General features: G+C 36.5%; 1 protein-coding gene across 4 annotated transcripts in view; it reads left to right on the plus strand.

Annotated features, from left to right (window-relative positions):
- The window catches only part of BABAM2 (BRISC and BRCA1 A complex member 2), a 454,732-nt gene that overhangs the window by 133,605 nt on the left and 303,527 nt on the right, over positions 1-17,600 (plus strand). For all 4 annotated transcript variants that reach the window (XM_023217257.2, XM_023217259.2, XM_023217258.1 and 1 more), the window contains exon 5: positions 8,296-8,490. In XM_023217257.2, the coding sequence (XP_023073025.1) occupies positions 8,296-8,490 (195 nt within the window). The remainder of the gene's footprint in view (positions 1-8,295; positions 8,491-17,600) is intronic.

A 17,600-nucleotide genomic window follows, 5' to 3' on the forward strand; every position in this document is an offset into this window, starting at 1 on the left:
TATTTGAAAATAAAGCCATGGAGGATCACAGAACTACCTTGTTTAATTTTTTTGCCTTACCAATATTTATTTCTATGAGTGTGCTACAGTTTGTAGTAATGAAGGGTACTACTATGATATTCTTTCTTGTGTCCACTTCATTTTGTTCTTAATAGTTGGATCTTCTCAAGGACAAAATCCCCAAATATAATCTGCAAGTTAAAACCATAAGGGATGTATATGATTGGCAGTGCTGTGTTACCTTTTTTTGTTTGCCACATGACTATAAATATTTGAAGGGTAGTTACATGGAAGAAGGAGTAGACTTGCTTTTCTTAATCCAGCTTCTCTTTCTCCCATCCTCAAATTCATGTTATGTCCACTCAACTTCTCAAAATTTGTAACTTGTTATATTTGAAGAAATTAGGAAAATATGTTTAAAATGATTTCATTTCAATTGTTTTAGATGATATATTAAAGGAATTATACATACTTAACAAAATGTACAGTGTAAACACTTATTGCTGATAATACTTGGTCCTCTTACAAATAGGTCAATAGCAAATTTATTTTTGTTGTTATCCTTGGTGTTCTCCAGATGGAGTGACATTTAAAAAAATCATGCTTGTTCAGTTCCAGTTTTGTTAGAAATGTAAAATGTTACTGGTGATTTCCTAAGACTTGCCATTTATTTTATTTTTTCTGCATATTCTATATAATTTATTCATGATTATAGACATTAGAAGTTTAAAATTAGAATTTCCCTAATGCACTGTTACTTTCTATGTTGTAGAAAGATTTCTGTTTTTTTCTTTTTTAACAGCATTATTGAGATCTAACTGATATATAACTCATCCATTTGAAGTATAAAATTCAGTTGTTTTTAGTATATCCGCAGAGTCGTGCAGTCATCAATTACCATAGTGAATTTAGAACATTTTAATCATTCCCAAAAAGAAACCATGTGCCCATTAGCAGTCCTCATTTTCCCCCAAGTCCCTAGCCCTAGGCAACCACTAATTTACAGTCTGTCCCTGTAGGTTTGGCTTTTCTAGACATTTTGTATAAATGGATTCATACAATGTGTGGCCTTTAGGTCTGCCTTCTTGCACAGCTTAATGTTTCAAGGTTGATCCCTGTCATTGCATGAATCAGTATTTCCTTTCTTTTTATTGTGGAATGATACTCCATTGTATGTATGTACATATTGTATTTATTCATACATTGGTTGATGGACATTTGGGTTGTTTGTACTTATTATCTATTAGGAATAATGCTACTATGAACATTTGTATACAGTTTTTTAAAACATTTTTGTATTTCAGTAGGTTTTGGGAAACAGGTGGTATTTGGTTATATGAATAAGTTCTTTAGTGGTAATTCTGAGATTTTGGTCCATCCATCATCCCAGCAGTGTACACTGTGCCCAAGGTGTAATCTTTTATTTCTTGCCACCCTCACCCTTTCCTGAGTCCCCAAAGTCCAATGTGTCATTCTTATACCTTTGTGTCCTCATTCTTATACCTTTGTGTCCTTGTAGCTCTTAGCTCCCACATGTGAGTGAGAGCATATGATGTTTGTTTTTTTATTCCTGAGTTACTTCACTTAGAGTAATAGTCTCCAATTCCATCCAGGTTGCTGTGAATGCCATTATTTCATTACTTTTTATGGCTGAGTAGTATTCATATATATGTGTGTGTATGTGTATATATATATACACACACACATATACACACACACACACACACCCCACATTTTCTTTATCCACTTGTTGATTGATATTTGGGCTAGTTCCCCATTTTTGCAGTTGCGAATTGTGCTGCTGTAAACATGCGTGTGCAAGTATCTTTTTCATATAATGTTTCCTCTGGGTGGATACCTAGTAGTGAGATTGCTGGATCAAAAGGTAGATCTACTTTCAGTTCTTTAAGGAATCTCCGCACTGTTTTCCATAGTGGTTGTACTAGTTTACATTCCTACCAACAATGTCAAAGTGTTCCCTTTTCACCACATCCACGGCATCTGTTGGTTTTTGATTTTGGCCATTCTTGCAGGGTGAAGTGGTATTGTATTATGGTTTCGATTTGCATTTCCCTGATAATTAGTGATGTTAGCATTTTTCCAAATGCTTGTTGGCCATTTGTATATCTTCTTCTGAGAATTGTCTGTTCATGTCCTTAGTCCACTTTTTAAAAAATTTTACTTTAAGTTCTGGGATACATGTGCAGGACGTGCAGGTTTGTTACATAGGTATATATGAGCCAGGGTGGTTCGCTGCATCTATCAACCCATCATCTAGGTTTTAAGGCCCACATGCATTATATATTTGTCCTAATGCTCTCCCTTCCCTTACCCCCCAACCCCTGACAGGCCCTGGTGTGTGATGTTCCCCTCCCTGTGTCCATATGTTCTCATTGTTCAACTCTCACTTAATGAGCGTGAGCATGCTGTGTTTGATTTTCTGTTCCTGTTAGCTTTCTGAGAATGATAGCTTCCAGATTCATCCATGTCCCTGAAAAGGACATGAACTCATTCTTTTTTATGACTGCATAGTATTCCATGGTATATATGTGCCATATTTTCTTTATCCAGTCTATCATTGATAGGCATTTGGATTGGTTCCAAGTCTTTGCTATTGTAAATAGTGCTGCAATAAACATAGGTGTGCATGTGTCTTACTTTTTAATGAGATTATTTGTTTTTTTCTTGCTGATATGTTTGAGTTCTTTGTAGATTCTGGATATTAGTCGTTTGTCAGATGTATAGATTGTGAAGATTTTCTCCCACTCTATGGGTTGTCTGTTTACTTTGCTGATAGTTTCTTTTGCTGTGCAGAAGCTTTTTAGTTTAATTAAGTCCCATCTGTTTGTCTTTGTTTTTGTCGCATTTGCTTTTAGATTCTTGGTCATGAAGTCTTTGCCTAAGCCAGTGTCTAGAAGGGTTTTTCCTATGTTATCTTATAGAATCTTTATGGTTTCAGGTCTTGGATTTAAGTCTTTCATCCATCTTGAGTTGATTTTCATATAAGGTGAGAGCTGAGGATCCAGTTTCATTCTTCTACAGGTGGCTTGCCAATTATTTCAGCACCATTTGTTGAATAGGGTGTCCTTTCCTCACTTTATGTTTTTGTTTGCTATGTTGAAGATCAAATGGCTGTAAGTATTTGGCTTTGTTTCTGAGTTCTCTATTCTGTTCCATTGGCTTATGTGCCTATTTTTATACTAGTAACATGCTGTTTTGGTGACTATGGCTTTATAGTATAGTTTGAAGTTGGGTAGTGTGATGCCTCCAAATTTGTTTTTTGCTTAGTAAGACTTTGCATTTAGATGAATGCAACACAAAAGAGTTTTGGCTAAGGAAGGCACAATAAACTGCTTCAACCGTGATCACTACACTTTAGCATGTTGCATTCGCTTTCTGGAAATGTTCCGCGAGGCTCAGAATTTAAGAAATAGTAAATTCAAAGTTACTTGAAGCATGTGTATTTAGGGCTAAATGATGCAAGATTTGTTTTCCAGAAGGTTATGGCACTGGCTAACTTTTTTAGTTGTTTAGAAGAGACAATTGGAGTCTGACCTTGTAAAATGTAAAAATGACAAATGGAATTTCTTAAACTTTGAGATTGAAAAACAGTTTGAAATGAAATATGTGAAGTGTGAAATAAAATATGTGAAGTATGCTATTATGTTTTCTTAAAAGTTATATTTCCATTATGAAAGTATGTTCATGTCTTATGTATACGTACATACATATACATGTATATACAGTCAGAAAATTTGGAAAATATGGAAAAACAGGAAGAAGAAGAAAACTCTTTTAAATAGCTTCCAACTATGGATTTCAGTTATTAACATTTCTCCCAATAAATTTTCCATGTATAGATGGTTTTTGCTATGGAAGGTTGGGAGAGGATGGGGATAGCCAAGTTGTAATCATAATGTGTATGCAGATTTATGTCTCTCCTCATTTAATATTTTAGCAAAAGTATTTTCTGTGCTATTGCAGTTGTTTCTGTGCTATTGTAATTGTTTATACAATTATATGTAATACTGTTATTATATATATAATATATATGTAATTATATATATAATTGTATAAACATACTGTAATAGTATAGAAACATAGTTGCAGATTATTTATTTGAATTACATTAACAGTTTTTAAAACAATTCTTATTATCAGGTGTCTAGATTGTTTGCAGTTTCATGATATTACAAATGACTCTATGTGTATTTCTATCTATAAAGTCACCCCCCCCCCCTTATTTTTAGTTATTTGAAGATTAGCTAGATTCCCAGAAATAAGATTTCTAGGGGCATTGAGAATAAACATTTCTAAGACTCTCTCTCTCTCTGTCTCTCTCTCTCTCTCACACACACACACATGCATATAGCGAAACTACTTGTATGAGTTTACAGTTCTATGTGTAAAAAGGTCCATGAACTTGTATCTTCACCAACATTGGCTGTTTGCTGAAAAAAAGAACTTGGCTAATTTAAGATATAAACATTGTTTCTCATAATTTTTGCCCTACTTTCTTCTCTTGTGGGAAATGCTGGGTGAGGGACAGGCCAAATCAGAGGGTCCCATGGGAGCCAGAAACAATTTGTGGAGCTGAAGCACTATCAGGATAATAAGTTGAAAGTAAGACACTGATCTGAGGGAAGCATGTACCATGGAAGCAGTGTTTGGAGCTTCAAAGAGTGGGAGAGGCAGCACAGAGTGGCAGAGCCATGGGTCATGTGGAGGAACTTAGGAAGGGTCAGACATTGGTGTCATGTGCAGGCCCTGTGTGGGGAAAAGTATCTTTTGTAGGGAGAGGATCTCATAATTTAGTCTGGAGGGAGACTTAATATTGTTCTTTACATTCTTTTATGCCACTTAAAACATATTTGTTTTACTGTGTACATATGTTACTTTTCAATGAAAAGTTAGTTTATTAAAAAGGAGAAATAAGGAAAATTATACTTCTTTAACTACTAATGGGCTTGCATACTTTTCATATATTGTCAGTCTCTTTTACTTTCCTTTTATTTTACCGATATGCTAGAGAGTTGGGCAAAATTTTGTAGTAAGGTTTTTTAGATAATTTTTTTGTTATATTTCTAATGTATTCCTGTACCTTATCCTTTTATTAGTTGAACATTTTTATCATAAGATTAATTTAATTAAAGAATTTTCCCCCCCTGGAAAATTTTTTTCCCTCCCTTATTAAGCAGAGGTGGTTCCAAGTCTCATTTCTTCATTTGCTTAGTTTCCTCCTTTATCTCCCCAAAGACATGGACGGACTACATTGTTTCTTAATGTTTTCCATTCATTGGTATCCTCTCGCATGTCTAAATTTGTGGTACTGTGGCCGAAAAACTATGGGTTTTAATAAGTGGAACCGGAATTGAGGGTGAGCTAGGCCTTGAAACTACTATTGCTCACTGTCTTTCTGAAGAAGGAAGCTGTGATAAGGAGGAACTGTGAGGATTGGTTGGGCTTGTTCAAGTCTGCGGGGCCATTGATATGGGAGCCCATAGGTAGGTGGTGGAATGTATTTACGAGAGAGAAATGTGGAAAGGTGAAGGGTCACATGAACTGGGAGCGCTCCTCCTGTCAGGCGGCCTGGACAGGGGAGCCAAAGTATTCAAAATTACCACTATGCACGAGTTCGCTCATGACCACAGAGAGGCAAGTGCTAGTTCGTTGGCTCAAAACTGATATTTTAGTTAACTGATTGGAGGAAGAGTAGGAAGATTTGCATTCTACATAGTCTCAATTATTGTTTACACTTGAATGTGAGCAGTTATTTAATCTCTCTAGGTAACTAGTCTTTAAAAAGATTTGGTGCGATACCTTCCCTGAACTGTTTCATAAGTGTTTTAGTGAGAATGAATGAAGTTTCTGTTATAAAATAGTAGTGAATTTTCTTTTGCTTTTGTTTATTGTCTTTGACTATGTTTTATCACTTTCCCTGAATGTATTTTTCATTCCTCATTTTTGGAATCCCTTTTTTGTATGCTCTTTTCTCTGTTAATATGTGATGTGCCCTGTGCTTACTCTTTGTGGCCATCCTCATTTTAGATTTCTTCCTTCAAGCATTACCAAAAAGAAGTAGAAGGAGAACTTTGTGAATAGAGAGAGAGACACTTATTTTTCTCTTTTTCATAGATGCCTGCTAATTTATGCCTCCTCCTCCTCTTTCCCTGAAGAACCTTGGGCATTTTTCTCTATCTCATACTCGAGAGAATGGAAAGCTCCAATGCCTTGTATTGCTAGATGTGTTTTTAAAATATGCCCTATTCTTAGGGAGTAACTAAAACTTTATATATCTTCTGTTTTCTCCCCTTCTAGGCAAAGTGGTTCAAACCGCAAATTACCTAACAAGTAAAAGTGGTCATGTAGCAATACTAGAGGCATTTTTATCTTGTTTAGTGTAGCTAAACCATCCTTGATGGGAGTGTTTTCCAGCGAGTTTGCCTTGAATGGTTAAGGAGATCAACAAAGAAATTATATTTTAATGGAAGGAGACTGGTTAGTATGTCTTTAACAATTCGTTTGAATCACTTGAAATGAATTCAAGTTGGTAAGGTATGTTGCCAACTTATATGTTTTCATAATTTTTTAAAACTGTTTGGATATAGGTCTGTAACTTAACCAAATAACTAAGGAGAAATGACAGAATTTAAAAAATATAAATCAAGACAACTAAAGCTTTTATTTTTGCTCTAGTAGGGAGCGAGGACTGATAAGGAATACTTGACCAAGAAATGGAATATTGTATTTTATTCTTGCTTATAAATGTTTAGCAGTGCTCTCTGAAGGAAATGCATAGGAAGCTATGTTAAGATCATTTTAAGTTCTATACAATGCTGTTATATCCTTCCTATTGATACTTTGAATTTAGTCTTGAACAGCTCAGAAGGAGTCCGGCTATTGAGGTCAACAGATTTGCCAGGGGAAACTTTGTACTTTCCTTATCAGATCACTTTCATATCAAGATACCCCTCTTATTCACTGTACGATACTGGAGCTCTTACCTTTTCCTCTGTTCATCGTCTTTATTTGAACATCCTAAGACCTGTTTTTCCTATAAATGAAAGAACACTTACTGATTTCCCCATTGTCATTTAGTTCCAATAAATCGACCCACTCAGTAGAGCAAAGTAATTCCTTTAAAAAATGCATTCCTTTACTTCTTATTTGTTTTCTTTTGATAGAAGCTATGCTTGGTTTGTCCTTAAGACAATACAAAGTAGTGTTGATGGTTCTCAAAAGTGTGGTCTGCAGACCTCTGGGGTCCCTGAGACCATTTCAAGGGTCTGCAAAGTCAAAACTGTTTTCATAATCATATTAAGATATTATGACTTCTTTTTTACAGTGTTAATATTTGCATTTACATTGCAGAAGCAGTGGTGTGCAAAACTAATGACTTGGCATTAACCACAGCAGACATCAAGCTATACTCATAGTTATTTTATTCTCTGTTGTCACACATACTCAGTTAAAAAAAACAACAACAGTTCACTTAAGAATGTCTTTGATGAAATAATAAAAAATATGAATTTTATAAAGTCATAACCCTTGAGTACACATGCTTTCAATATTCTGTGCGACAAAATGAGAGTACACATAGAAGACTACTGCATACCTAAGTATGTTGTCTCAAGGAAAATCGTGAGTGTGATTGAGTTCCAAGCTGAACTAGCTGCTTTTTTCTTGGAACCATCCTTTTTTACTTGGAGGAGTGACTGATGGATGAACTGTGGTTATTCAGATTTGCGCATTTGGCAGACATTTTCCCATGTCTCTATTTTATGCCTATCTTTTTCAGGCCTAACCGTCACCATTGTGCTTATATTTCTGTGAGGCTCTAGTGTTTACAGAGCGTTTATTTATATCTGGTATTACAGATACAGATGGTCTGTGGATCTGAGTTGAATTACTTTAGCATATAATGCTGAATTTAGGTAGAGATCGAAAAAAATTAAAATTATAAAAGAATAAGAAACAAATTAAGTCTTCCAGGGCTAAAATTATGGTCTTCTAGGATATTTAGGTTTCTTGTTTTGTTACTACCCGGCTTTACACTTCACTGTTTCTGCCTTTTCATGATGGAATTCCTCCTCAATTTTTCTGCAAGGATTTTTTTAGAAGGCAGGAGAAATTGCCAATATCAAAAGATTTCTCTAACTTCATCTCTGAGTATATGGCTAACTGGGAGTAGTCTGTTCCTCTTAGAATTCTATTACTCTTTTCCTCTACACTGATGTGTGGATTTGTATGAAATTTCAGTTTTAACTGGTCTTTTATTTGTTATGGCTTCTACAGAATCTTGCCTCCTGGAATCCTTCAAATCCTGAATGTCTCTTACTTGTGGTGAAGGAACTTGTGCAACAGTATCACCAATTCCAATGTAGCCGCCTCCGGGAGAGCTCCCGCCTCATGTTTGAATACCAGACATTACTGGAAGAGCCACAGTATGGAGAGAACATGGAAATTTATGCTGGGAAAAAAAACAACTGGGTAAGAATTTTTGAGAATGGGAAAAAAGATGACTTCATCTATAATAAAATAATCAATTCAGATGTTCATTTGAAAATCCTAGTCATTTCTTTAAATAACCATGGTCTAGGTAGCCTATATGTTTCTCATAATTTAGAGTTTAAAGAGACCTTAATGTTTGTCTAGTTCATTGTGTTTCTCAAAGATATTACCTGGGAAGTTTGTAAGATTCAGAGTCTCATCCCCAGCCCCAGATATTCAGCAGTCTGAGGTGGAGCCTGAGGGCCTGCCCGTGCTACCAGCCTCCATGTCATTCTGATGTATGTGGCTTGCAGGTCACATTTTGAGACACTAACAAGTTTCCCCTCCTTTGAATGGAAGACTTCTCCAATATCCCAGTCAGGTAAGGGAGGTCAGTAACTCTGGAATCTGCTAGCTTACATGGTGCCTTTTATATTTTCTTTTTGTAACTTACAATTATATGATCCTTTAAAAATTCAAGTCAGACCTTATTGCTCCTCTTCCCAGAACCTCATGTACTTCTCTTTTTTCTCTCATAGTAAAAGCCAAGTCCTTCCAGTGGTATAAAAAACTCTATATGGAGAAATGCAAATCAAAATCACAATGAGATACAATCTCATGCCAGTTAGAATGGCGATCATTAAAAAGTCAGGAAACAACAGGTGCTGAAGAGGATGTGGAGAAATAGGAATGCTTTTACGCTGTTGATGGGAGTGTAAATTAGTTCAACCATTGTGGAAGACAATGTGGTGATTCCTCAAGGATCTAGAACCAGAAATACCATTTGACCCAGCAATTCCATTACTGAGTACATACCCAAAGGATTATAAATCATTCTACTATAAAGACATATGCACACGTGTGTTTATTGCAGCACTATTCACAATAGCAAAGACTTGGAACCAACCCAAATGCTCATCAGTGATAGACTGGATAAAGAAAATGTGGCACATATACACCATGGAATGCTATGCAGCCATTAAAAGGATGAGTTCATGTCCCTTGCAGGGACATGGATGAAGCTGGAAACCATGATTCTCAGCAAACTAACACAGGAACAGAAAACCATACATGGCATGCTCTCACTGATAAGTGGGAGTTGAACAATGAGAACACGTGGACACAGGGAGGGGAACATCACACACCGGTGCCTGTTGATGGGAGGAGGCTATGGGAGAGATAACATTAGGAGACATACCTGATATAGATGATGGGTTGATGGGTGCAGCAAACCACCATGGCATATGTATACCTATGTAACAAACCTACACATTCTTCACGTGTATCCCAGAACTTAAATGTTATATATATTATATGTAATTTATATTTATATATTATATAAGTATAAATTATATATATATATATAAAACAAACCAAAAAAAAAGAAAAAAACAAAACTATATGATTCCCATCACTACCATCTTCCATCCATCATTAATTTTGTCTGTTCATCTCTGACCTTTCTCTTTCAAATTCAACTCCAGCCACACTAGCACCCTGCTGTGCAGCAAGCACACCAGATACTCTCCTGCCCAAGGGTCTTTGCATAGGCTCTCTGTTGTCAGGGATGTTTTCCCCAGATATGCACATGGCTAATGCTCTTCTTCCTTCAAACTTCTACTAATGTTATGTTCTCAATGATGCCCTGTTAACACCCCCAGCAGCCGTTTTGAGGTATAATTTACATATCATAAATTTACCTGTTTTAAGTGTACAGTTAAATGATTTTTAATAAGTTGGCTGATTTGAGCAACCACCACCATTATCCAGTTTTAGAATGGTTCCGTCACCCCGGTGAGATCCCTCATGTCCCTTACAGTTAATCTTGTTCCCACCTCCAGCCCTAGTCAATCACTAAACTACTTTCTGTTTCTATAAATTTTCTTTTCTGAACATTTCTTATGATGGAATCATACAGTATGTGGTTTTTGTGACTGACTTCTTTCACTTAGCCTATGTTTGAGGTTCATCCGTGTTGTAGTATATATCAGCACTTCATTTCTTTTTGTGGCTGAATAATACTCCATTGAATAGACATACCACATTTTGTTTATCCATTTACCAGTTAATGGACATTTGGGTTGTTTTCACTTTTTGACTTTTATGAATAATACTGCTGTAAGCATTCATGTGTAAGTATTGGTAATACCCCTTTTAAACATTGTGACTTGCACCCGTACCCTCTCCTCTATTTTTTACTTTGCTCCATGTGGCTTTTTTGCATTTCCTTTTGGCATGCCATATAATTAATGTATTAGTTATATGTTGCTATATAAAATAATCATTCCAAAACTTAGTGGCTTCAAACAATAACATTTATTATCATAGTTTTTGGCAGCAATCTGGGTAGGCCCTTTGCCTCAGGGTCTCTCGCAGGCTATGCTTGAAGTGTTGGCTAGGGCTGTGGTCATCTCAAGGCTCACCTGGAGATGGAATCATTATAAATGCATGCATGTGGTAGTTGGCATAGTTCAGTTCCTCATGGGTCGTCGAACTGAGGGCCTGAGTTCAGTGCTGGCTGTTGTCTGGAGGCCGCCTTCAGCTGCTTCCCTCTCTACAGGGCAGTGCACAAGATTCAGAGCAAGCAAGTAGGGGAGAGCAAGAGGGAGTGTGTGAGCAAGATAGAAGTCACAGTCTTTTATGACTTCATCTTGAAAGCCCATCACTTTTGCTGTATTCTATTTGTTAGGTCCAATACCCCACCCTCCCAACACACCTACACACCCCACACACATACCTACACACACACGCACACACACACAGAATTACATAGGAGTATGAATACCAGAGACCACTGGGAGCCACTTAGAGGGAGCCTACCATACTTATTGATTATGTTTATTGTGTGTCTGTCCTCATTGGAATATAAAATCTCATGAGGGCAGGAATCTTTGTTCACTAGCAAATCACAAATACCTGGAACAGTGTCTTCCACTTCATTGGTATTCCATAAACGTTTTTGAATGAATGAATGAATGAATGAACTCTCATTAAGCACAGAATAACTTTAGGTGCTCTTCTGTGCCAATTCTTTTAGGTTTCATTGTCTTTCTTAGGCTAAATAACACTCCCGCTTTTATCTTCAGCTTTTCCTTTTTCTTTTTTGGAGACAGAGTCTCGCTCTGTGGCCCAGGCTGGAGTGCAGTGGCGCAATCTCGGCTCATTGCAACCTCCGCCTCCTGGGTTCAACAATTCTCCTGTCTCAGCCTCCTGAGTAGCTGGAACTACAAGCGCATGCCACCACACCCGGCTAATTTTTGTAGTTTTAGTAGAGACGGGGTTTCACTGTGTTGGTCAGGCTGGTCTTGAATTCCTGACCTCAGGTGATCCACCCGCCTTGGCTTCCCAAAGTGCTGGGATTATAGACGTGAACCACTGTGCCCGGCCTCTTCGGCTTTTTCTTAAAGGTTTTGATTTTAAGGTTTTACACGTGATTAATGCCTTCAAATCAGCATGACTAAAATTTTTGTTATTACCAATCATGTTGTTTGTTCAGTTCAAGATTTTTTTCCTTTTGTAAAGTCTTGAATTTATATTTCAGTAAAAGACACATAACACTACATTTGCCATCTTTACTATTTTTAAATGTACAGTTCAGTAGTGTTAAATATATTCACATTGCTGTGCAACAGATCTCTAGAACTTTTTCCTCTTGCAAATGAACCCATTAAACACTAATTCCTCCTCCCCCCAGCACTTGGCAGTCACTTTACTATTTTCTGTTTCTATGGTTTTGACTCCTTTAGATACTTCATATGGGTAGAATTGTATATTTGTTTTTTGTGACTGCTTATTTCACTTAGCATAATGTCTGAGATTCATCAGTGTTGTAGCATGTGATAGGATTTCCTTCCTTTTTAAGGCTGCGTAGTATTCACTTGAATGTATTTACCATATTTTACTTATCCATTCATCCATCAGTGAACATTTGGGTTGCTTCTACCTCTTGGCTATTGTGAATAATGCTACATTGAACATAGGTGTGCAACTATCTCTTTGAGATTCTGCTTTGAGTTCTTTGGGATATATAACTACAAGTAGGATTGCTAGGTTATATATAATCCCATTTTTAATTGTTTGAGGAATTTCCATACTGTTTCCTTAACAGCTGCACTATTTTACATTCCCACCAACAGTGCATGGTTCAAGATGCAAACTATTGATTATTTTGAAACAGTAATATGTTTATATGGCTAATAAGGAAAACTTTGTTGAACTTAGTTTATCCTCTATCCCCAGCATTTTCCTATTAAATAATTGACTTAATTGTCCTTACATAAATGGATGTTAGGTTAATTTGGCATGACTTCTTGGTGAACGTGTGTTGTCTTTAGTGCTGACAGGCTCATCTGAAAGCAGGAATCGCTGTCAAACTCACCAGTCTTTAGTTTTTAGGATATGCCTTCGTGTCTCATTCCCCCTTTTTAATATTAATGTGAATTTGAATATAATCCAGTTTTATGGCACCCTTTGTTACCTAATAATTTTCAAAATGTTATTTAGTGGCTCAGCTAATACTTGAGGTGTAGTTCATCTAGGTGTAGAAGTTTGAATTCATTTCAAGCAGATAGTTTGTATTTATAGTATTTTTAAACTTTCTGTTTAATGTTACCGATATTCCTTTCTTTACTTACAAAACCTACTACTGCTACACTTATCTCAGTTTATTTTGATTTGATATTAAGTAGTTTGTAAACATTAGGGCAATGGTTATGGATTCAGGTGAAGTAAAGAAACTGAGAATCCTATAACAAGGCAAAGTAGACTGAGGTTAAGCTTACGGCAGACCAGGCCTAGGAAAGGCCTAGTACAAATGGTAGCTGAGACTATAGGAGTAAACTCATGAGTTGGAATCGGGGAGTAGGTCAAGAAACAGGGTATAAAAGTGAGTCTTGAGGGATGAACAAATTAGAGCTTGGCATGAGGGTTCAGGAGTATTAAAGGGCAGCCCGCTAATGGAGGAAAAATCTAGACCAAGATTCTCTAGATAAACACTGGACCCTGGCAGAAAGAAAGGAGCTGATTTTGCGCCAAGATTTTTTTGAATCAGGGACTGTATTAGTTTCCTATTGCTGCTGTAAAAATTACCACAAACTTGGTGGCTTAAGAAAACACAGATGTATTATGTCATAGTTCTGGAGGGCAGAAGTCTGAAATGGGTCTCCCTGGGCTAAAATCAAGGTGTTGGCAAGGCTGCATGCCTTCTGGAAGCTCTAAAGGAAACCATTTCAGGGTACTGAAGAAAGCTGCAGATATGCTCTCTGGGACATTATCTTTGAGAAATTTTGGAGAAGCAGAAAGATCCTAGAAGACTGTTGTAAGTGATGACATCCTGGAGATTTTTAAAGAAATTAAGCTCAGATCTTTAAGTAGATGATTTGCAAACATTAAAATAAAAATGCAGTAGTCAATTGGAAAATAGTTGGGTAACTGGGAAACTATCATGACAAACTTAGTTTGCTTCTTTAAGGAAGGGTAATATCATAAACTTAGATGATCTCATTTTCAGTGAAGCACTTGGTCATTCTCTCTTAGTATTCCACTCATGTATGCTCCTTTCTTAGTTGTTGGGATCTGTGGAAGCGTTCCACCTAAAAGTTTGGGTGTAACTCTTATCAGCCTCAGGTGTTTTGTGGAATGTCACAGGGCTTTTCGTTTGACCTTGTCTTGTTAAGGGTTTTGTTAGGGACTTGAATGAAATCATACAAAGTATGAGTTTCTTTTTTTTGCTAGCATAGAGCTTAAAAAGATAGCTATTGTGAAAGATTACAGAATCAACATTAAAAATTATTTTTGTGTGCTGGAATGCTGCACCGAACTAACAAGATGCACTTTAGTAGGGCTAAGCCAATGTGGGACTAATAGCATTTATGAAAAGTCTACTATGCTAGGTTTTGGGTTAAAAAAAAAATAAAGTAGATCAGATATGGCTTTGGCTCCTGAGACTGTTAAAATCCAATTTAGAAAGTTTAATCTATATCTGTAAAAAAGGAATTTGAACAATACTAGATAGATTACATCTCAAATGGAATATACAGGCTGTGTGAGCAGTCAGCAGAAGAGACAATCACTGAGGAAGGGAGTGACCAAGGAAAGCCTTTACTGGTCAACTGCTGACTTAGACCCTGAAGGAAGGTGGACATAGATGGCTCTCTCAAGAGAGATGGTCAGTGGGTTGTATGATTAGGGGAAACTTAGGGGCATGACATATATGGGCAACAAGAATTGTAAGCATATATTCAAATGGCTTACTGATCGGTAAAACACATCTATTATGTGTTAGTGGCATTTTGCAACATGAGGACATTTTTATCTGAAATTAATGGATATTTATTATATTAAAATGATAATAGTATATTCTCTAAATGAAACATTATAAGAATCAGTAGGTTCTTCCTGATCTGAATGGAAATTCAAGTGTTTTAGTTTTTTTCAGGTCCAAGTAGTCCATCTCATAAATGCTTGCTATGAAGAATCTAAGACTGGGAATGATTATTTAATCCTTTTGCATTACGCAGTTCTGTATCTATTAGGGAGGATGGTCTTTACTGTTGTCATCACTGAATTTTTCTTTCTGTCACATATATTTATATTCTTAAAAACATTTCTGCTCTAAAAGTATAAGGCTTTGAAAAACCTGATACGCTTCTTCCTTTTACTATCAGCTGGCATGAGGAAAATGTTACCATGTAGAAGAGGAAAAGGGTTCTGATTTACTATCAGTCTTCTGACAAGCCTGCGAATTTGAAATACACTATTCTCCCCACCCTATGCAGACACTCTTCTCCCTGCCCCCAAACCTCCATTTAGAGAGTTTTAGCAAGCACACATTTGAAAGTAAACATTAACAAAAAATGCCCATTCTTTACTGTCCGATTCTTTACCTTTTTATTTTTATCAAATTGTTTCTCCTTATTGCTTTGCTCATCTCTTTTAATGATTTTTAGACATTGTAGTCCTTATCTATGCTGGTTTTATAATGTTTAAGAAATACAAATAATAATTATAAAACTATAATGTTTAGGAAACCCCTGTTTTTCTAAACAGGTGAAAACAGATGACATTGGGATGCAAGCTTAATGTTAAGAATGAAGAACACGTTTCCGCCTGCATGCTCAAAGTCGTTTTTTAAAAGTGTATTTTGTCAGGTTTCTCAAAGATCAGATGATTGTAGATGTGTGGTATTATTTCTGAGGCCTCTGTTCTGTTCCACGGTCTATATCTCTGTTTTGGTACCAGTACCATGCTGTTTTGGTTACTGTAGCTTTGTAGTATAGTTTGAAGTCAGGTAGTGTGATGCCTCCAGCTTTATTCTTTTGGCTTAGGATTGTCTTGACAATGCAGGCTCTTTTTTGGTTCCATATGAACTTTAAAGTAGTTTTTTCCAATTCTGTGAAGAAAGTCATTGGTAGCTCCATGGGGATGGCATTGAATCTATAAATTACCTTGGCAGTCTGGCCATTTTCATGATATTGATTCTTCCTATCCATGAACATGGCATGTTCTTCCATTTGTTTGTGTCCTCTTTTATTTCATTGAGCAGTGGTTTGTAGTTCTCCTTGAAGAGGTCCTTCACATCCCTTGTAAGTTGGATTCCTAGGTATTTTATTCTGTTTGAAGCGATTGTGAATGGGAGTTCATTCGTGATTTGGCTGTCTGTTTGTCTGTTATTGGTGTATAAGAATGCTTGTGATTTTTCCACATTGATTTTGTATCCTGAGACTTTGCTGAAGTTGCTTATCAGCTTAAGGAGATTTTGGACTGAGACGATGGGGTTTTCTAAATATACAATCACGTCATCTACAAACAGGGATAATTTGACTTCCTCTTTTCCTAATTGAATACCCTTTCTTTCTTTCTCCTGCCTGATTGCCCTGGCCAGCACTTCCAACACTATGTTGAATGAGAAAGGGCATCCCTGTCTTGCGCCAGTTTTCAAAGGGAATGCTTCCAGTTTTTGCCCATTCAGTATGAATTGGCTGTGGGTTTGTCATAAATAGCTCTTATTATTTTGAGATACATTCCATCAATACCAAATATATTGAGAGTTTTTAGCATGAAGGGCTGTTAAATTTTGTCAAAGACCTTTTCTGCATCTATTGAGATAATCGTGTGGTTTTTGTCTTTGGTTCCATTTATATGCTGGATTACGTTTATTGATTTGCATATATTGAACCAGCCTTGCATCCCAGGGAGGAAGCCCACTTGATCATGGTGGATAAGCTTTTTGATGTGCAGCTGGATTCGGTTTGCCAGTATTTTATTGAGGATGTTTGCATTGATGTTCATCAGGGTTATTGGTCTAAAGTTCTCTTTTTTTGTTGTGTCTCTGCCAGGCTTTGATATCAGGATGATGTTGGCTTCATAAAATGAGTTAAGGAGGATTTCCTCTTTTTCTGCTGATTGGAATAGTTTCAGAAGGAATGGTACCAGCTCCTCCTTGTACCTCTGTAGAATTTGGTTGTGAATCCGTCTGGTCCTGGACTTGTTTTGGTTTGTAGGCTATTAATTATTGCCTCAGTTTCAGAGCCTGTTATTGGTCTATTCAGGGATTCAGCTTCTTCCTGGTTTAGTCTTGGGAGAGTGTATGTGTCCAGGAATTTATCCATTTCTTCTAGGTTTTCTAGTTTATTTGCATAGAGGTGTTTATAGTATTCTCTGATGGTAGTTTGTATTTCTGTGGAATTGGTGGTGATATCCCCTTTATCATTTTTTATTGTGTCTATTTGATTCTTCTCTCTTTTATTCTTCATTAGTCTTGCTAGCTGTCTGTCAATTTTGTTGATCTTTTCAAAAAATCAGCTCCTGGCTTCATTGATTTTTTGAAGGGTTTTTTTTTTGTGTGTCTCTGTCTCCTTCAGTTCTGCTCTGATCTTAGTTATTTCTTGCCTTCTGCTAGCTTTTGAATGTGTTTGCTCTTGCTTTTCTAGTTCTTTCAATTGTGATGTTAGGGTATCAGTTTTAGATCTTTCATGCTTTCTCTTGTGGGCATTTGGTGTTATAAATTTCCCTCTATAAACTGCTTTAAATGTGTCCCAGAGATTCTGGTATGTTGTATCTTCGTTCTCATTGGTTTCAAAGAACATCTTTATTTCTGCCTTCATTTCATT

Source organism: Piliocolobus tephrosceles, chromosome 15, assembly GCF_002776525.5.
Source record: "Piliocolobus tephrosceles isolate RC106 chromosome 15, ASM277652v3, whole genome shotgun sequence".
Taxonomy (NCBI): Eukaryota; Metazoa; Chordata; class Mammalia; order Primates; family Cercopithecidae; genus Piliocolobus; species Piliocolobus tephrosceles.